General features: G+C 40.0%; 1 protein-coding gene across 2 annotated transcripts in view; it reads left to right on the forward strand.

Annotated features, from left to right (window-relative positions):
- The first annotated feature begins 357 nt into the window (after positions 1–357).
- Positions 358–15,685, forward strand: part of far1 (fatty acyl CoA reductase 1) — a 33,148-nt gene continuing 17,820 nt past the window's right edge. For both annotated transcript variants that reach the window (XM_084363862.1, XM_084363863.1), the window contains exons 1-4: positions 358–487; positions 10,290–10,405; positions 12,383–12,499; positions 14,082–14,257. In XM_084363862.1, coding sequence (XP_084219988.1) covers positions 10,334–10,405; positions 12,383–12,499; positions 14,082–14,257 — 365 coding nt within the window. In that variant the 5' untranslated portion in view covers positions 358–487; positions 10,290–10,333. The remainder of the gene's footprint in view (positions 488–10,289; positions 10,406–12,382; positions 12,500–14,081; positions 14,258–15,685) is intronic.

Consider the following 15,685-nt stretch of genomic DNA (forward strand, 5'->3'; position numbering starts at 1 on the left):
AAATTGGGTTGTCCTTTAAGGTCAGTTTGTTTATTCAGTCGTGAAGACAAAGAGAGTTTTAAAAAATCAGTCGATGAAATCTTTCTCTTCCCCAAAACTACATAGTGTAAGTACTGATTAGAATCCAAAATTATACTAGACCTATACATGAGTAGGCTACTTTTACTTCTGGTAAGTAGTATGTACTTCATGCTAAGTAATATTCTTTCACCACAGCTGTGGACCAACAGAGGGTGACTGTTGCTTCACCTGAAGCAGGCTTTTGTTAAAACCAAGTGAAACAGGGAGGAGTGAGAGCTCTCTTTTCACCCTATCTGTGCCGGAGCCCGCTGTCTCGCTGACGTCACGGCGGTTCATTTATCCGCCCAGGCTGCTGCTGCTGGCTTCCTGCTGAGTCTCACTCTGCCGCTCGTTGAGGCACACGCTTCTGCTCCGCAACACGGCTGACTCCCCAACTTCAAGAGCCGGCGAAACATCGACATTTCGGGTAAGTACACCACTCGAGTCACGTCCACGAGCCGCGTGTGCCCTGCTCCCATTGAACCGTGGCGCTCATTTCAGGGTTGTTGTTTTTTTTAAAGCGCCAACTGGTGGTGTGACAGGCGGCTCAACGTGTGACACGGTGTCGGAGGAGATGCACCAGGAGGAGGGAGGGGTGGCTCCACACGACCGCGCTGCTGGTCGAAGATAAACGCAGATGGAAGTTAGACTTTGTGTGCGGGCATTTACCGTGTAGCCTACTAACATGTTCCCACTCTCGCCGCCACAGAGACACGTCAGTTAGTCGCCGCTGCCCCTCCAGCCACCATGGAGCTCCTGACACAAAGTCTTCTTTTCTCCGCCTCACCGCTGGCAGTTTAGTGTAAGCACTTCAACGTGGAGGGTTGCCCCCTTTTGGCAGGATAATGGGAGGCACTTTTAATAAGGCGAGTGTCAGCTGAGCGGCCTCACTTTTAATTTCCTCCCAGGCTTCTGCTGTAATCACATTAAAGGCTGCCAAAGCCAAACAGTCGGTGTGGTTTTAAGCGTCGCCCGCTGTGCAAATGGACGGTGAGTGGTGGCCGCTAATGATGCGAGGCAACTGTGTGTAATGACAATCACGGGATCCGTCGCCTTCGTGTGGCCTGTTGTGAGTGTGGGTCCAGTCTGTCTGTGCCTGCTCTAATGTGCTGTCTACTGTAACACACGTCTGCTTTGCCCAAACTGCATCAGATTATCACTGTTGGGATGCAGTAATGGCTCTAATAGCAGTAATGTGCTGGCAGTTTAGGGGTTAATGGGGAAATGGTGCCCTCATCAGGTTTTTAAGATACCGAGTTGAAATGTTTGCCATTTATTTAAGGTTTTCCAGACTTGCATTGTCGAATTTTTGTAGGCAGTTTGTGTGATCGCACAGAATTTGTTAAACCGTTACAGCAAATGCTTCAATCCAGATAATTTCCTCACATGTTAACATGAGTCACGCAGGCACACTTTCTGAAATGACCAGCTCATCCTACTACTCGTGGTCTCATGACATTCCTCATGTCTTGTCTAACTCCTGTGGGTAATTTGACCCGTAGGCTAATACAAGTCCATACAAGCCACATGCTGAGTCGTGACATCACAGGAAGGAGCAGGAAGTTGGCATTTCTTAATGGAAGATGCAGGTTGTTGCAGACGGATGTGACTCGATCTCGGTGTTGCTGGAACAATCGTCCACTGATGTCATCTGACAGCGTTTCCTTTGATTCGACACATTTTATCTACTAGGTAAATGTCTTTCCTAGAAGAGATGAAGACTACTTCTATCATGTTTAGTTTGATATGGAAGTAATTGAATGCCATTGTGGCAAAGTCTGAAAATCTATAAACTGTTAAAAGGTTTTCCTTTGCTTGGCAGTGGGATTAGTCAGACATGGATCCATTGATCATCTGAGACTTTTTGTTGTCAAAGCTTGAAGTTTCACCCGTGTGTAAACTGTTTAAGCTCAGCCACAGGTGGCCAACTTAAGCATTATAATGTGTCTGATCAATTATTCAGAGTGAAGATGTGGCATCAAGGATCAACTTGCCGGCTGTGTGACTGTAGGCTACAGTAGCTCTCTCACAGACACTCGATCAAAGGCCACAGCAGGTCTTCGAGGTTTGTTAGCATATGGACAAAAACAAGGTTTTAGATTTTCAGTCTTGGCTGATCAGCTTTTAAGGCATCCATATAGGAGAGGGCCAGGTTCTCTGTTCAGGTAATACTGCAGAGACGAGGCTGCTTCTTTTTTTTTAAGCTGTTGTCGTTTGTCCCAGTTCTGCATTGTTCACTCTGATATGCACTCAAATGCAGTGACTTAAACAGGACACCAGCTCGGTGTATCAAGATCTCTCCCAGAGCTTCTTTAGTACAGGACCCAGAAGTTTCCCCCTTTCTATGGTTCATCATGACCACATCTTGTTTGTTTCCACATATAGACACACGATTTGTAGTCAAAGAAGTAGGAGGTTACGCAAGCCTTGGTATAGTCCTGCCAGTGAATGCAGTATTACCTCGATGGCTTGCAGTAATTCTTGATCCCAGCTGATGATGATGTCACTCCTCTGCTTGTTTGGGGTTCAGATCAGCAGCTTTGATATAACTCTAGTCTCAGTCTCATACCTAGACATAAAATACTGCAGAGTTTGTAGCCACGCAGGTGGATTAAACCTCACGTCTAGACCAAAATCCTATATGGTGATTACTCATTGTCCCTGTTATCATTGTGAAATGAGTAAACATGAGCCCAATGCTTAATCCTATAATTAAACAAATCGATGTTGAAACACACCAGAGTCTACTCTAATATGTCTAATATCTGTGGTCCCTTTCTGCCTGAGGTATTGTTGGCATACTCTATAATTGAGCACCGCAGTGTTGCTGAACCGTGTGCCAATGTTGGGCTGTGCACACCCCGACTTTCTGTAACAAGTACAATACTCGCATGATTGCACCAGTTGATACAACATTCAACCTTTTGTTGTTGATGTTAAACAAGGACACAGGAACCATTTTAGACACCTGAGAACTTTATAATATTTATATTATACTACCCCCCCAAAAGTCCCTGCTCTTGAGCTGGTACTTTTTGATGGACCAGACCATGGAGTTGAGATTGCAGTACTGGTCAAACATGAACCTGGTGACTGCTTTTTTGTTTGTTTGTTTTGTTTCTATACACTTTTTATATAGAGAGTTTATTATTAGTGTAGAGGTGCCACAATTTATTTATTTATTTTTTATTAAACGAAAATCAATCGAAATGAGCTTTCAATTATCAAAATCAAATGCAGGATTCCGTGATTTCTTTTTTTTTTCCTCTCCACCCTCACCTACTTGGATGCATCCGGCACATGTCGGGGAAAAAAAGCCCTTCTGCCATCACGAGGCTCTTCTTTTTTGTTTTTGGGTTTATTAAGTTGTTCCCAACTGACTGGTGAAATATAATTACATTTTATAGAAATTATTTAAATTTGACCATACAGCCTTGGTGTGGTATATTCCCCCCAAAACTGGCGGTTATATCAGATTTGACACTGTAGCCTCTCTTTGTCAGTAATATGAAAATGTAAAGTGCACATCACACACTTATCTGGGCATGACACCAATGATCTGTTGTTCTTTACAAAAGTATTGAGAGTCTAACAGCAGCATAGCCATTAGGGCTGACATAAAAGAAAAAGTTTAAATTGAATTGAATCTGACCTTTTTTAGAATTGAAAGTTATATCGAAAAATATCCCTTAATATATAGGCCGATATACACGTATATTTTTTTTAATTACTTGTGACAAAAATATGTATCTGAGGCAGAATGTTTTACACTTAACAATGCACATAAACTTCAATAATTGTTAATTATTGGACAATATGCTTCAATACTGATAGCGGCCAACTCCTCTCGGCCCACAGCACACATGTGCATATTAAGAGCTCATTTTCAGTCCAGCGCAGTGAGAGTACGGATCATTAAAGTACATAAATGACCAAATAAATTCATACAGAAGTCATGACAATTACCGTAATATTGACAGCAATACCTATACTCTTTGTATAATACAAAGTTTTCAAGAATTTACTGTAAACATTAACAATCAGCCAAGCGTAATGAATAAAAGCAGGAGTCTGAGTTATGGAAGACTGATGACAGAATACACTGCAGACTGCAGGCTGAGGCAGCATTCTTATACACTGTCGTTGTAGCGTCGCTGAACGAGCTGCACACAAAACAAATGGGGTTGTGTTTGCTAGAAGGCAAATGAAAGACTGAAACAAACAGAAGAAGGTTCAGTGGTCTGGTACATCATAATGATCTTTTTGATAATCATGCTTCACGCCATGTTTGGTGTAAGCTAAACATTGCGCCTCAGCAGAACCACATAATCTTTACCATGAAGCCTGGAGGCAGCAGCATATTGTGGGGACAATTTTCTGCTCCAGACCTTGTGCATGTAGAGGGTAGAATTTATGGGAGGACTTTGAAAATTGGTTTTCATTCATCATTTGACTTGACTGAGCTCGAGTACATTTAAGAATAAGGAACAGCTGCCAGACATGCAGAGCTAATGCAGACCTGTGAACATACTGTAGCTTCAAGGCTGTAAGTGCTGCCACATGTGTGACCTAAATTAGGGATGAGCTGATGTGACATTTTCCTCTCCTGATTCTGATTCTGATACCTCAACCTGGTTTTTCTAGATAGTGAGTACCAATCCCATACCTGTGCGTTCAAATTTCAAATTTAAAATGTGTATTTCTCACCTTAATAAGAATCCTTTCGATTATTTTAAATAAAGTAACATGAGGCCACTGATTGCTTTGGCACTACAAAGTCATCGACCGGATGTGGCTGAATGAATAAAATGGATAGAGGCATCACTGAATCAGTCACATTATGACCCATACTCATCCACTTAAAGGATTGAGCAGTGCACCCCTAATAGTATGGACTGAGAGATTAATATTTACTCAGTTATTTTATGTCTTGTTTTATTTTGATGAAATTGTAACAATACCAAAAAGCATGGATCAAAGAAATTGGTAGATCTACAATTCCCTGATAACCTTATATCGTACTTATTTTACTTTCTCTTGCACAGTAGATTCTAGAGCTGCAACAATTAATTAGGTGTCATCTAATCAATTAATCGCCAGCTATTTTGATAATCAATTCAGTTGGTTTGAGTAACTTTTAGTTTTTTACTCCTCAATGACGGTAAACTGAATATCTTTTGGTTGTGGGCATAATGACACATTGTTGATTATTTTCTGACCAAACAACTAATAGATTTATCGAGAAAATAACAGAAAAAACAGATTCATCGACAATGAAAACATTAATTGTAGCCCAAGTAGATTCTGTACTTAATTTTATGCAGTATATCCTTTTCCTGTCAATCATTGTTTAAAAAGCTCAAACATAAGCTGGTAGGTTCCATGAAGAATTTCACCTTGGCAATGAAGATCTGAACTAAGCTGAAAAGCCCAAACCCTGACTGACCTTTGTGTGCTTTCTTTAAAATTCATTATTACAGTACATTTTGTAAGTCAAATGCACTTTCAAGTGGAAATTTGTGTAAACCAAATGTTGACAGAATGTCCGCATGCAAATTGACATCGCTACTTTGGACATATGTCTGCTAACAGCAGTCTGAGGTAAAAAAGTGAAGCATGCTAAATGAAGCCCAGTGTGGGAACATTGCTCCCAGAAAGGTAACAAAGTCAGTTGTAAGTTAGATGTGTGATGCTACTCTTCAACTGTGTAGTAGTATCAACACTATGCTGTACCACACCCTGCTGCCATGTCTGAGGATGGCTCACAGCCAAATGTCTAGTTGCTGTTTGCTGGGGGAAGAAGGCGTGATGCGCTGGTCTGAGAAGATATGCTGACAGAGAGCTAAAGAGCTATTTCGTTAACTTTAGCCAGAGTACATTGTGCCATAGAGAGCTCCTGTGACTAAACATATGGAAAAGCACTTTGAGAATAAGAAGTATCAAGTCCAGCTAGCCAGGGCAGACAAGCTAACTTCACAACTACCTGTAACTTGATCAGTGCTATCTTGGAGAGGCAGTCCAGTGTGCCCCTTTCTCCAGTGCTGACGCAGCAATAAAGCCAAGTGTGGAAATGGGTCAAACTCTCTCCATCTGGAACATGTCAGACAACCTTGACAAGAAGCGGATACGATGCACCGGAGCTCAATGAGTCAGTGAAACGCTGACTAAAAGGAAAGCTCCTCTTGAATTTCTTGTCATTTTACTATTTTTTTCTCAATAAATAACTGTCATTTACCGGTTAATGAGTATCGCACAACCATCCCCATTTGAATTTTTCACTTCATTCATATGCAATGCTCCATTTGGAAAAACTACATTTACTGGAAGTTTTCTTTCCTTTGGTTTCTGGCTTATCACCAATTTATCTTACTGTCTGTAAATGCGGTCAACACAGTCGGTAAGCTTTCAGTAGTTCAGGTTACTGTTGTCATGGTTGGCAAATGGTGGCAGTTAACAATGAGGAGAATAACTGTTAAGTCTGGCAACAGGTTAATGGAGTAACTGGAAAAAAAAAAATGGTTAGCAGTCATTGCAGTTGTATTGTGGACATTTTAACTTTTGACCTGTAGCTTTGAATGACAGAGACAGTCCCTGCACAGTGTTGTCACTAAATTGCTTTCAGTGGACCCCATTTTAAATGCTGACACTAGTGCAGAATGTAGTGTTACTATTGTGCCTTTTATAATATGTTCAGTTCTCTTATATCATTCTCAAACTACCTTCAGTCAGTGCAGCGTGGTTGTAGTCTCCGTCAGGGTCTGGCGGGCATACAGCTGGAGCTGGCCACTTGGCACAGGATGTGATGCAGCAAATGGTACAACTGCAGCATTGGCCAGAGCCTGAGCAGATATTCAGAGTGTAGTGCATAGTAGTACACTGTAATCTGCTACTAGAGGTGTGGAAAGTTCTCGATTATAAGATGCATTGCGATGCAGACGTTGAAGATTCTGCGTCGATGCAGAGACGGTGCTTAATCAAGAGTCTGCAGCTTATATTGATTTTTAATTGTCCAGCCTCAGCTTGACTGTAAATTTAGGTCGCAGCATTTCTCCCATGCTTTGAATTGTGGGCAGACATTAGGCTAATGTTACTTATGTAGGAGGTATGTTGGAAGGAGGCAGAGATCACCTGCGAGTGATTTTAAAAAATAAAAATAAACACTCATCTAGTTTATTTTTAAACAGACATCTCGGGGCTCATGTTGGATTTTATGAACTTGCTTGGAAGCATGAACTGGACAAGACCCACGCTGAGCGTGACTTCTGCCTCCACAACAATTTCTAATCACGTCAGCCATTTTCACCTGAAGCCAACGTCTGCAGCCATAAATAATAACTGTTACAGCCAGCCCAGTTAATCAGCCACGATCTGAGGAGGCGCTGTCAACTTTGCCTCTGAAAGAGGTGTGTGTGCAACAGAGTCAATACATGCCTTATCCTGTGTGAAAGCATTATTATTGTAGATAACAAACATGTGAGGCACTGCAGATGGATAAATGTTTTGTTTTTGTAATGTTTATCTATTGAAAAGATGCAGCTTTTATTTTGTAGACTGCTGTAGTCTGATTATTGGAAGGACTTTCTGAATATCAGGGGAATTTAGATGATGAAAAATTAGCCATGTGCAGTAATATAGATCATTGAGGATGCCGTACACTGACATGCATTTAAGAATCATTTTGCCTTTGAATCGTTGACAGCTGAATCGTAATTGAATCATGAGGCCAGTGAAGATTCACAACTATCTGTTATTGTCCTCTCTGTCACTTAGAATTGATGTTGCAGTGTTATTTGGTGTTTTATGTACTGCTGCATAGGACTAAAGCTTTGTGTGACTGTAGAATTCACTGACAGCATCACTAGTCATAACTAGTAGTAGTAATGATGCGAGGCTTCCTTTCAATATTCTGTCAGCCAAATACCTCATGTAAGCAGACAAGCTGGTCAAAAATGGGAAATGAGAAATCCTCACTTTTTTCAAGCTTCTATTGAGACTAGATAAGAACTTAACCCCTGACTTCTAAACTGCAGTTCTGCTTGGACACCCAGTTAACACTGCAGTACTGTGCTGTACTGTCAAGTCGGGCAGCATGCAAAGCAGAATAACCTGTTTAACGGTAGCGACAGGAGAAGTGATGCTAGTAAAGCTCAAGCAGAGACAACAAAAGAATCTCCGTTTAACATGGGTTAGCACTGTGAGGTCTGCAGGCAGTTTGTATTGGATTATTGTCATGGTTTCCAAATGAATATGAAACATGGCTTTGGCTTAGCTACCAGTTTAAAACCCTATTTATAGTGTCACGTAGATAATCACACATGATTAATTGTACTGTTGGTTTTGCATTGACTCAAGTATTTTGGAATACAAAGAAGTCTTTTGAAATCGTGTGAACTGTTGACGCCAACTTTCTCTCAAGAGCAGTCTGTCTGTCATGTAGAGAAATAAGTCTATAGTTGCTGATAAAATTACATGATTCATGATCCCAAATAATAATTTGTAGAGTTAGCAGCATGCTGTCCTGTTATTCATAATTTATGTGCACCTGCTTACAGAAGTCAGACATTGATGATGAAAACATTGTGTTGCATGTTTTGTCATTCAGCCGATCATAGGCAATAATTTGCTAACTACATTTTATTTTACTCGCCGTGTTATCTGGTGTCAAATTACTGCTGAGTGTTCTGACAAAATCAGGCCAAAAAATAACTACACTTTTTTTTTTCTCCACCTCAGAGTTATTTTGTTTGTTGCTGCAGTGTGTGTTGGTCAGCTGGGATTGTTTGTTACTACTGATAGTTGTTCCAATCCATTAACAGATGTCTGTGATGGCATAGAAAGAATTCAAAATATACTTTGCAGTCATCCTGCGAAGGTAATTATTTAGTCATTAAATAAAACAAATCCCTTTAACAGCTACATTTTAGAAGATTATTTATAGATAACTGTAGCATATGCAAATTAGATTATCAGGTTGCTGCCCTGCCCACGCAATTGAGGTCCATCTTCTTCACTCTGCCAGCCTCACGGTATCAACTTGTCATGTAGAGAATTGATTTTGGATGTTAGTGAATCAATTATTAATGGTTGAAGATAAGAATTTTCTAACCCCTCCCTCCTACATGGGTTTTAAAATGAAGTTTTTTAAGGTGAAGTTGTCAAGCCAAAAGATAACACAATCATAAAATAACAGTTTTCAAGTACTCGCATCTCAAATAGAAAAAGTCAAACCTCTCCTGTAACACTGACCTTGAGTTCTTGTTTTTAGCACCATGCTGATCATTTTAACTTACCTGCATTGTTTCCAAATCTTCACCCAAGGAGGAGCTGCGTGAAGTAATATGTCCAATCAGCATAGTCATCTGGCAGATTTGAGTTCACTTTGTTTAGATAAGAGTTGTAATGCGTTTCAGTCACACAGAAGCTCATTGGAGAAAAGTTAATGATTAGATGACTTTATCTCCTGAATGGCCTGTTATCAGCTCTAAGGTGTCATTCTTCTGAAATAACAACATAGCCTGACTGATAAGGCCACATACTACAGTGCATAGAGTCAACACATCATGTGATGTTTTTTTTGTCTACTGTGATGTTTGCCAAAGGTTTGGGACTGCAGATTGTAAATGTGTCATTAGTTAATTCATTTATTTATCACTTTCTAAACAAAAATACCAAACTGCTCATTGGTTATACCTTCTTGAATTTTAATATGATGATTTTGAAGATATCACTTTTTGGCTTTGGATTATTGTCTCCAAATTTTGTAAATTAACGGTTTGAAGTGGTTAATCAAAAGTGTCAGTGGCATTTGACAGTTGTCTATATTTAGTTTATTGTCAACGAATCAAAAATCTGCTTTTAGGAAAAAAATGTAAAACAAAATAAAGACCTTTTTAATAAAGGCCTAAAAGGGTATGTGTCAGTTGTCACTCTGTTCTGTGCACTCCTGACAGAGTGTAGCTGACAATTGCTAATTATAGCCTTGCTTCACATAAGGCAGGTCTGTAAACCTTGAGCAAGCCCTCCAAGAGCGGAGTCTGCACAACTTCCCTCCAAGATACAATGTTGACTTCCCTTTACAGTGGATCTTCATTTCTCAAGTTCATTTTAGATTCACATCCTCAGTACTCATGTGGGAAACGCCTCATGCAGCAAGTTCAAGCTTGAAGTCGGTCTTATATAATTTAATTCACCCTTTTGTCTTTTCTTTTATTTCTGTCCTGTCTGTGCAGGTGGAGTGGTGTTGAGGAGCACACTGATCAGGACTGCAGGCATCATGGTGAACATCCCAGAATACTATGCAGGAAAAACTGTGCTGATCACTGGAGCGACGGGCTTCATGGGCAAGGTACAGTAGTAGTTGAATAGACAAGTAGCTAACGGGACACGACTCGACCCAAACATGAGAGCTACCTAATGAGATGTGTAATGGAAAATTATATCACTAGACTCTTATATGAGAAATGATTAGACTCTTAGATCATTACCCTTCATATGTTCCCTGAATCCTGATCCTTGAACGTTGTATTTGTACTATCTGCATAATGAGAGACTATGTACGGATTGCTAGAAGGTTGCCCACTGAAGACTCTCGTCTCAGGTTCCGTTGTCTGTGGCTGGACAACAAGAAGGCCTGTCACTGGCGTGAGAAGGCCACAGGGCTTTTCTCCCTATCAAAAAGGGATCTCAACTGTCTCTCATGGCTCTTCTTTCTGCAGACTGCATGCCACTCTGTTGATTGTTGAACCTTCTTTATAAAGACTAAAATCCTTAAAAGACAACTGATATTTCTTACAAGTTTATTTCAGATATCTCACAAGTAACTCAAATTTCCATGACGGATGAGAGGAAATCTATTCAATTTCACATGTGTAGGCTGACAGCAAGAGTTTAATGCTGTATTTTTGTTCATGTTAATGCTGTGAAGGCATCGGTAAGAACGTTCTTAGTAAGGTTGAGCCGAAACCCCCACCTATTGCCTATAACCGACAGTCATCAACCACTGAGCCCTCAAACATCATAACATCAGTTTCACTTCACAAACCACACTGGTCCACACCAACACCGGGGTGCACACATGACAGGTTCGAAATTAACACCCCACACATGTCAAATGGTAGATTTTCCATTTGGTGAGTAAAATCTGTCACTGAATGCAATTAAAGCTTCATGAGTTAAAAGCCTGTAAGAGCTTTTTGTCAAAACATTTAGCACCTTAAACTGATTTAAAATGTATTTTAAGGAGTGTCAGCAAGAGGGTTATTCTAATTCTTAAAATCGCTCCTTGCACTTACAGCATATTTAATCACACCATTCGACACCCAGTGAAAGCATCGCTTGATTTTTGGTGCAAACATAAAGAATATATTTAAATCTACCTGCCTTATGAATCAGGGGGAGAGTTGTTCTTTGTAAAAGGAGCCATTTAAACTGAGGTTTATAACTTGGCTACAGAGCAAACAATCCCGTTCTCCCCTAGAACAAAAAGGCACTAGTCAGATTACTGCGCCTACCAAACATGAAGCAAAGTGCTAAAACACATAATTATTGGAAAAAATACAATCGAATGATTAATATTATAATGACTAAAGGAAACTCTTCCTGATTCATTGTCACATCCTGGCTGATAACTCTTGATTTAATTCACTGTTATATTCTGCAGTTACATCACCATGACTGGTATTTACAATATTTTCATATTCAGATGATCTGCCTAAAAAAACTTCACTACAGAATTATTTCCTTGGTGTACAGATGTTTATGTATATTTGTATATAAATAACTGTATACAGTAAGTTCGATGTTTTCTGTAGCATGAAGGAACTACAAATTTTCATTTTGTTATGCCACCCTGAGTTATATGATGACAATACATGACCGTCAACCTTAAATGAAGTGTCGTAAGTGTTGGCTATAGGGTGGAAAAGTAAGAAAAGCCTGGGTGAGTTTAACATACATATATGCAATAAGTATAAGATAAAACAAAACAACCACCATCGTCCATTTTCATGTTTCACCGTAGACAGCATTACAGTATATGCAATTCAGAAGACGTCTCCCAATCCTAATTCTTACTTCAACAGCAGACACATGAATCCAGATTTTGTTGAATGATCGATAAATGTCACAAATAATTCACATGGCTGTCCTTTGTACATTGTTTTATTTTCATGTATGTCAGTTTGTCTGTTCCGATGTAGTGGAGGAAGAAGCATGATGCAATACATTAGTTTACACTTCTGCAAAAGAACAAAAGGAGGAGGTTACAAATATAAGCGGTGCCTCAACTGAACCTTTTGCAACTCTTTCCTACTCGTTATTAAAGGTGCTGCTGGAGAAGCTGCTTAGGTCCTGTCCAGGAGTCAAAACTGTCTATGTGATGGTCAGGTCAAAAGCTGGTCAGAGCCCGCAGGCCCGCATTGCTGACATGATCAACTGCAAGGTGAGAAGTGGGCTAAAAGATAAGGATGGTTTGATCTGTACCAGCCATTTCTTCAGTTTGAGTAGAATGCAAGGGTTATGCTATAACTTCAGTATGCAGACACATTTTCCCACACAAGCTGTTTCCAACATGGAGTTGCCACCCAAGCAGGTGTCTGTTCCTTGTCATTGCAGAGCAATAAAAAAAATGTCTTCCCTATTTTCACCCAGAGTGCATTTTCTTTGGCAGACTACGTCCCTTTACACAAATGATCGTGACTCAGCAGATGTGGACTGTTGGTATAAGCCTGTTATTGGGCGTCGATTTCAGGTTGCATTCTCCTCCCTTCTGCTATCTTTCTGATACTGTTTTCAAACTCCCTGTGGCTACATGAAACACCAGCAGCAAACCCCAACTAGTAACCTACATGTTAGTGGGCTAGCACATTTTCTTTTGCTGGGATTTAGCCATTTTAATGCCAAGTCTACCCACCCTGCGTGCATCTTTACTGCATCATGTGTTTAGCAACACCTGAGAGAATTTCGATTGGTTTAAAGAACTACAAAGAAGCCAGATAATTTTTTCCACTATACCAGAATGAGAATTGGTGCAGCTGGACAAGTGCAGCAAATTCTTCTTTAGCGCTAACTGAGCACTGTGGGATGGGTCTGGCTATGCGAGACTGCATTTATGATAACATTGACATGCACTCTCACTGTTGTTCTGTAAAGTTGCAGACACAACTGTGATTTTATGCTACATTTGCTGATGGGAATTGATGTTTTTATTATTTATGACCATGTTTTTGTATGACACTGCCATTCTCACCACAACAAAAGCCATTAACGGTCCTGTAGACCCTCTCTAGAGCCAGTTTGTCTGTTATGGGCTACTGTAGAAACATGCCAGAGCAACAGGGCGATCTCTTTGGAAGAGGCTCTGCTCCCTCTGTAGATATAAATTGCTCATTATGAAATAATGAAAACACAGCGATTCAACAGCTGACTATACACCAATGAAAACACAATTATGAATACGATATTCCATTTCTGCCAATAGATTCCCATAAATCCAACGCACTGGATCTTTAAATGAATGTTGAACTATTTTTGAGTTAATGGTAGACGCTCATAACCAGCTGAATTACACCTTGGCTTGTTCACATGCTGCTTTGATTACAGTGAGCTTACTTTTGGCAAGTAGAGGTTGAAACAACAGTAGCAGTGCTGACTGTCCATTTGAAACTTGCGATCAAGCTTTCATTCAGCTAGTGCAAAAGGCTGCTGATTTAAAGACACTGTAGGTTGCCAATGCTTACGTAATCAGTTTGTAGATAAGAGGAAGTATCTGAAAGGAGGGATATAGAGATCTGGGATCTTTTGCAGGAGGAATGGATTAAAAGTAGGGCACTCTGCCATCACATGCACCACTGACACCATCAACTGTAAAAGCAAAGGATCAGAAGCATTACTTTGATGAAAAGATATTCAAGTGCATGATGAACTGTCTAATGATTATACTTTTTCATTCATTTTCTAACTGTGCTTACAGCTTGCTATGTACTGTAACTTGTGCATCATTTTGACTTATTTTCTCCTCTCAGTTGTTTGAAAGATTGCAAGTAGAGCAGCCGGGCTTTGCGGAGAAGATCATAGCCGTGAACAGTGACCTCACACTGCCGGAGTTGGATCTGAGTAAAGAGGATCAGAGCATCCTGGCTGAAAACATTAACATCGTCTTCCACTGTGCCGCCACCATTCGCTTTAATGAGCCGCTCAAGTGAGTAGTCTGCTTGTTTTGCTCAGTTTCTTGTCACTATGTACAGTACATTCTTTCCCTGCCTGGTTCTCGCTGAAGTCTTTTGTAAGTTAACCATGTTTACAGAAAAGGTTCAAACAGATTTACACCATAAGTAATAGTTTATAGTCTGTGTGTTTAACCAGTCAATGATTGCATATCGAGTAGGATAGTGTGTATTATTGTTGTTGTTATTATTATTGGTATTTGCTACACTAAATGACAGAACATTGCCCACTGTTTGCAGTACACAGGGTTGCTTGAAATCTGAGACACTCCCTCAGCCAATCACATTTTTTCTTCTGCTGAACTAAAGACACTGCTTTGACAAAGTACTGCTTATTTAACTATATTTATGACATCAAGAGTAGAGTAAGAAACAAATTCATTCATTTTCCTTTGTGTTTTTGGGCAGTTCTTTATTCCCCTCCTTTCATCTGTGGTCATTTTGTGTCCCTGTAGTAAATGGTTCTTAAAGGAATAATTCAACATTTTGGGAAAATAAGTATACTGGCTTCCCTTTTGAAGTGGGATTAGAACATCAACATCAATATCAGTCTCATGTCTTTGCATTAAGTATGGAGCTGGAGTCAGGATGTGATTAGCCTAGCTTAGCATTTAGACGAGATGCAGTAGAGGCAACTAGAACCTGACTGATACTGGATATTTGGGGCTGATACCAATGTTAGGGAGTTACAAATTCTGATATTGATATATCGGCCGATAAACTCACAGCAAGATTTTCCTAAATTTTTCTTTTCAAGACCCTCAAACACTGCGGCAAAGATATGTAATGGAGAAGGATATTTTACAGGTTAACAATAAAAACTTCATTGTTGTTTATCTATGCACAAAATGTTTTAAATGGACTGGGATTTCAATAATTATAAACTAAGCATCTTTTTCTGCATTATGTTTTGTATTAAAAAAAGGTTTTCTCAACACGCATGCAGATATTGATATGTATTTATGAAACTGGCAACATATCGGTTGGGCCATAGAGGCAAATTACCTTTTTCTGGTAAAATATATCTATATAATATATTTTTTTTCAGCTTTATACAAACAAAAATGTAAAACAGTTTGTCAAGAAATAGCTCCAGTATGCAACTCTCCCTACAATCATAAACACTGTTTACCTAGACCTTCTGTTCAGCATCTCCGGCTAAAGCATGGGTTGCCAGATTCATTGAATAACCACAGGTTTTTGCAGAGACGGGTATGGTAGTACCAGATCCGGCAACCTCACTGTGACCGCAAGACTTGGGGATGCTGCACACAGTCAGTGCCCCCCGCTCTTGTTCGCCATGAATAAGTTCCACGGTGTAACTTTTTTCTCGTTGGTTTTCATCGAGATATAACAAACGAGATGTAACTTGTTAGTCAGCTCTGGAGGTGAACATTCAGCTC

The sequence above is a fragment of the Pagrus pagrus genome (genome assembly GCF_965226575.1).
Source record: "Pagrus pagrus genome assembly, chromosome: 10".
Classification (NCBI taxonomy): domain Eukaryota; kingdom Metazoa; phylum Chordata; class Actinopteri; order Spariformes; family Sparidae; genus Pagrus; species Pagrus pagrus.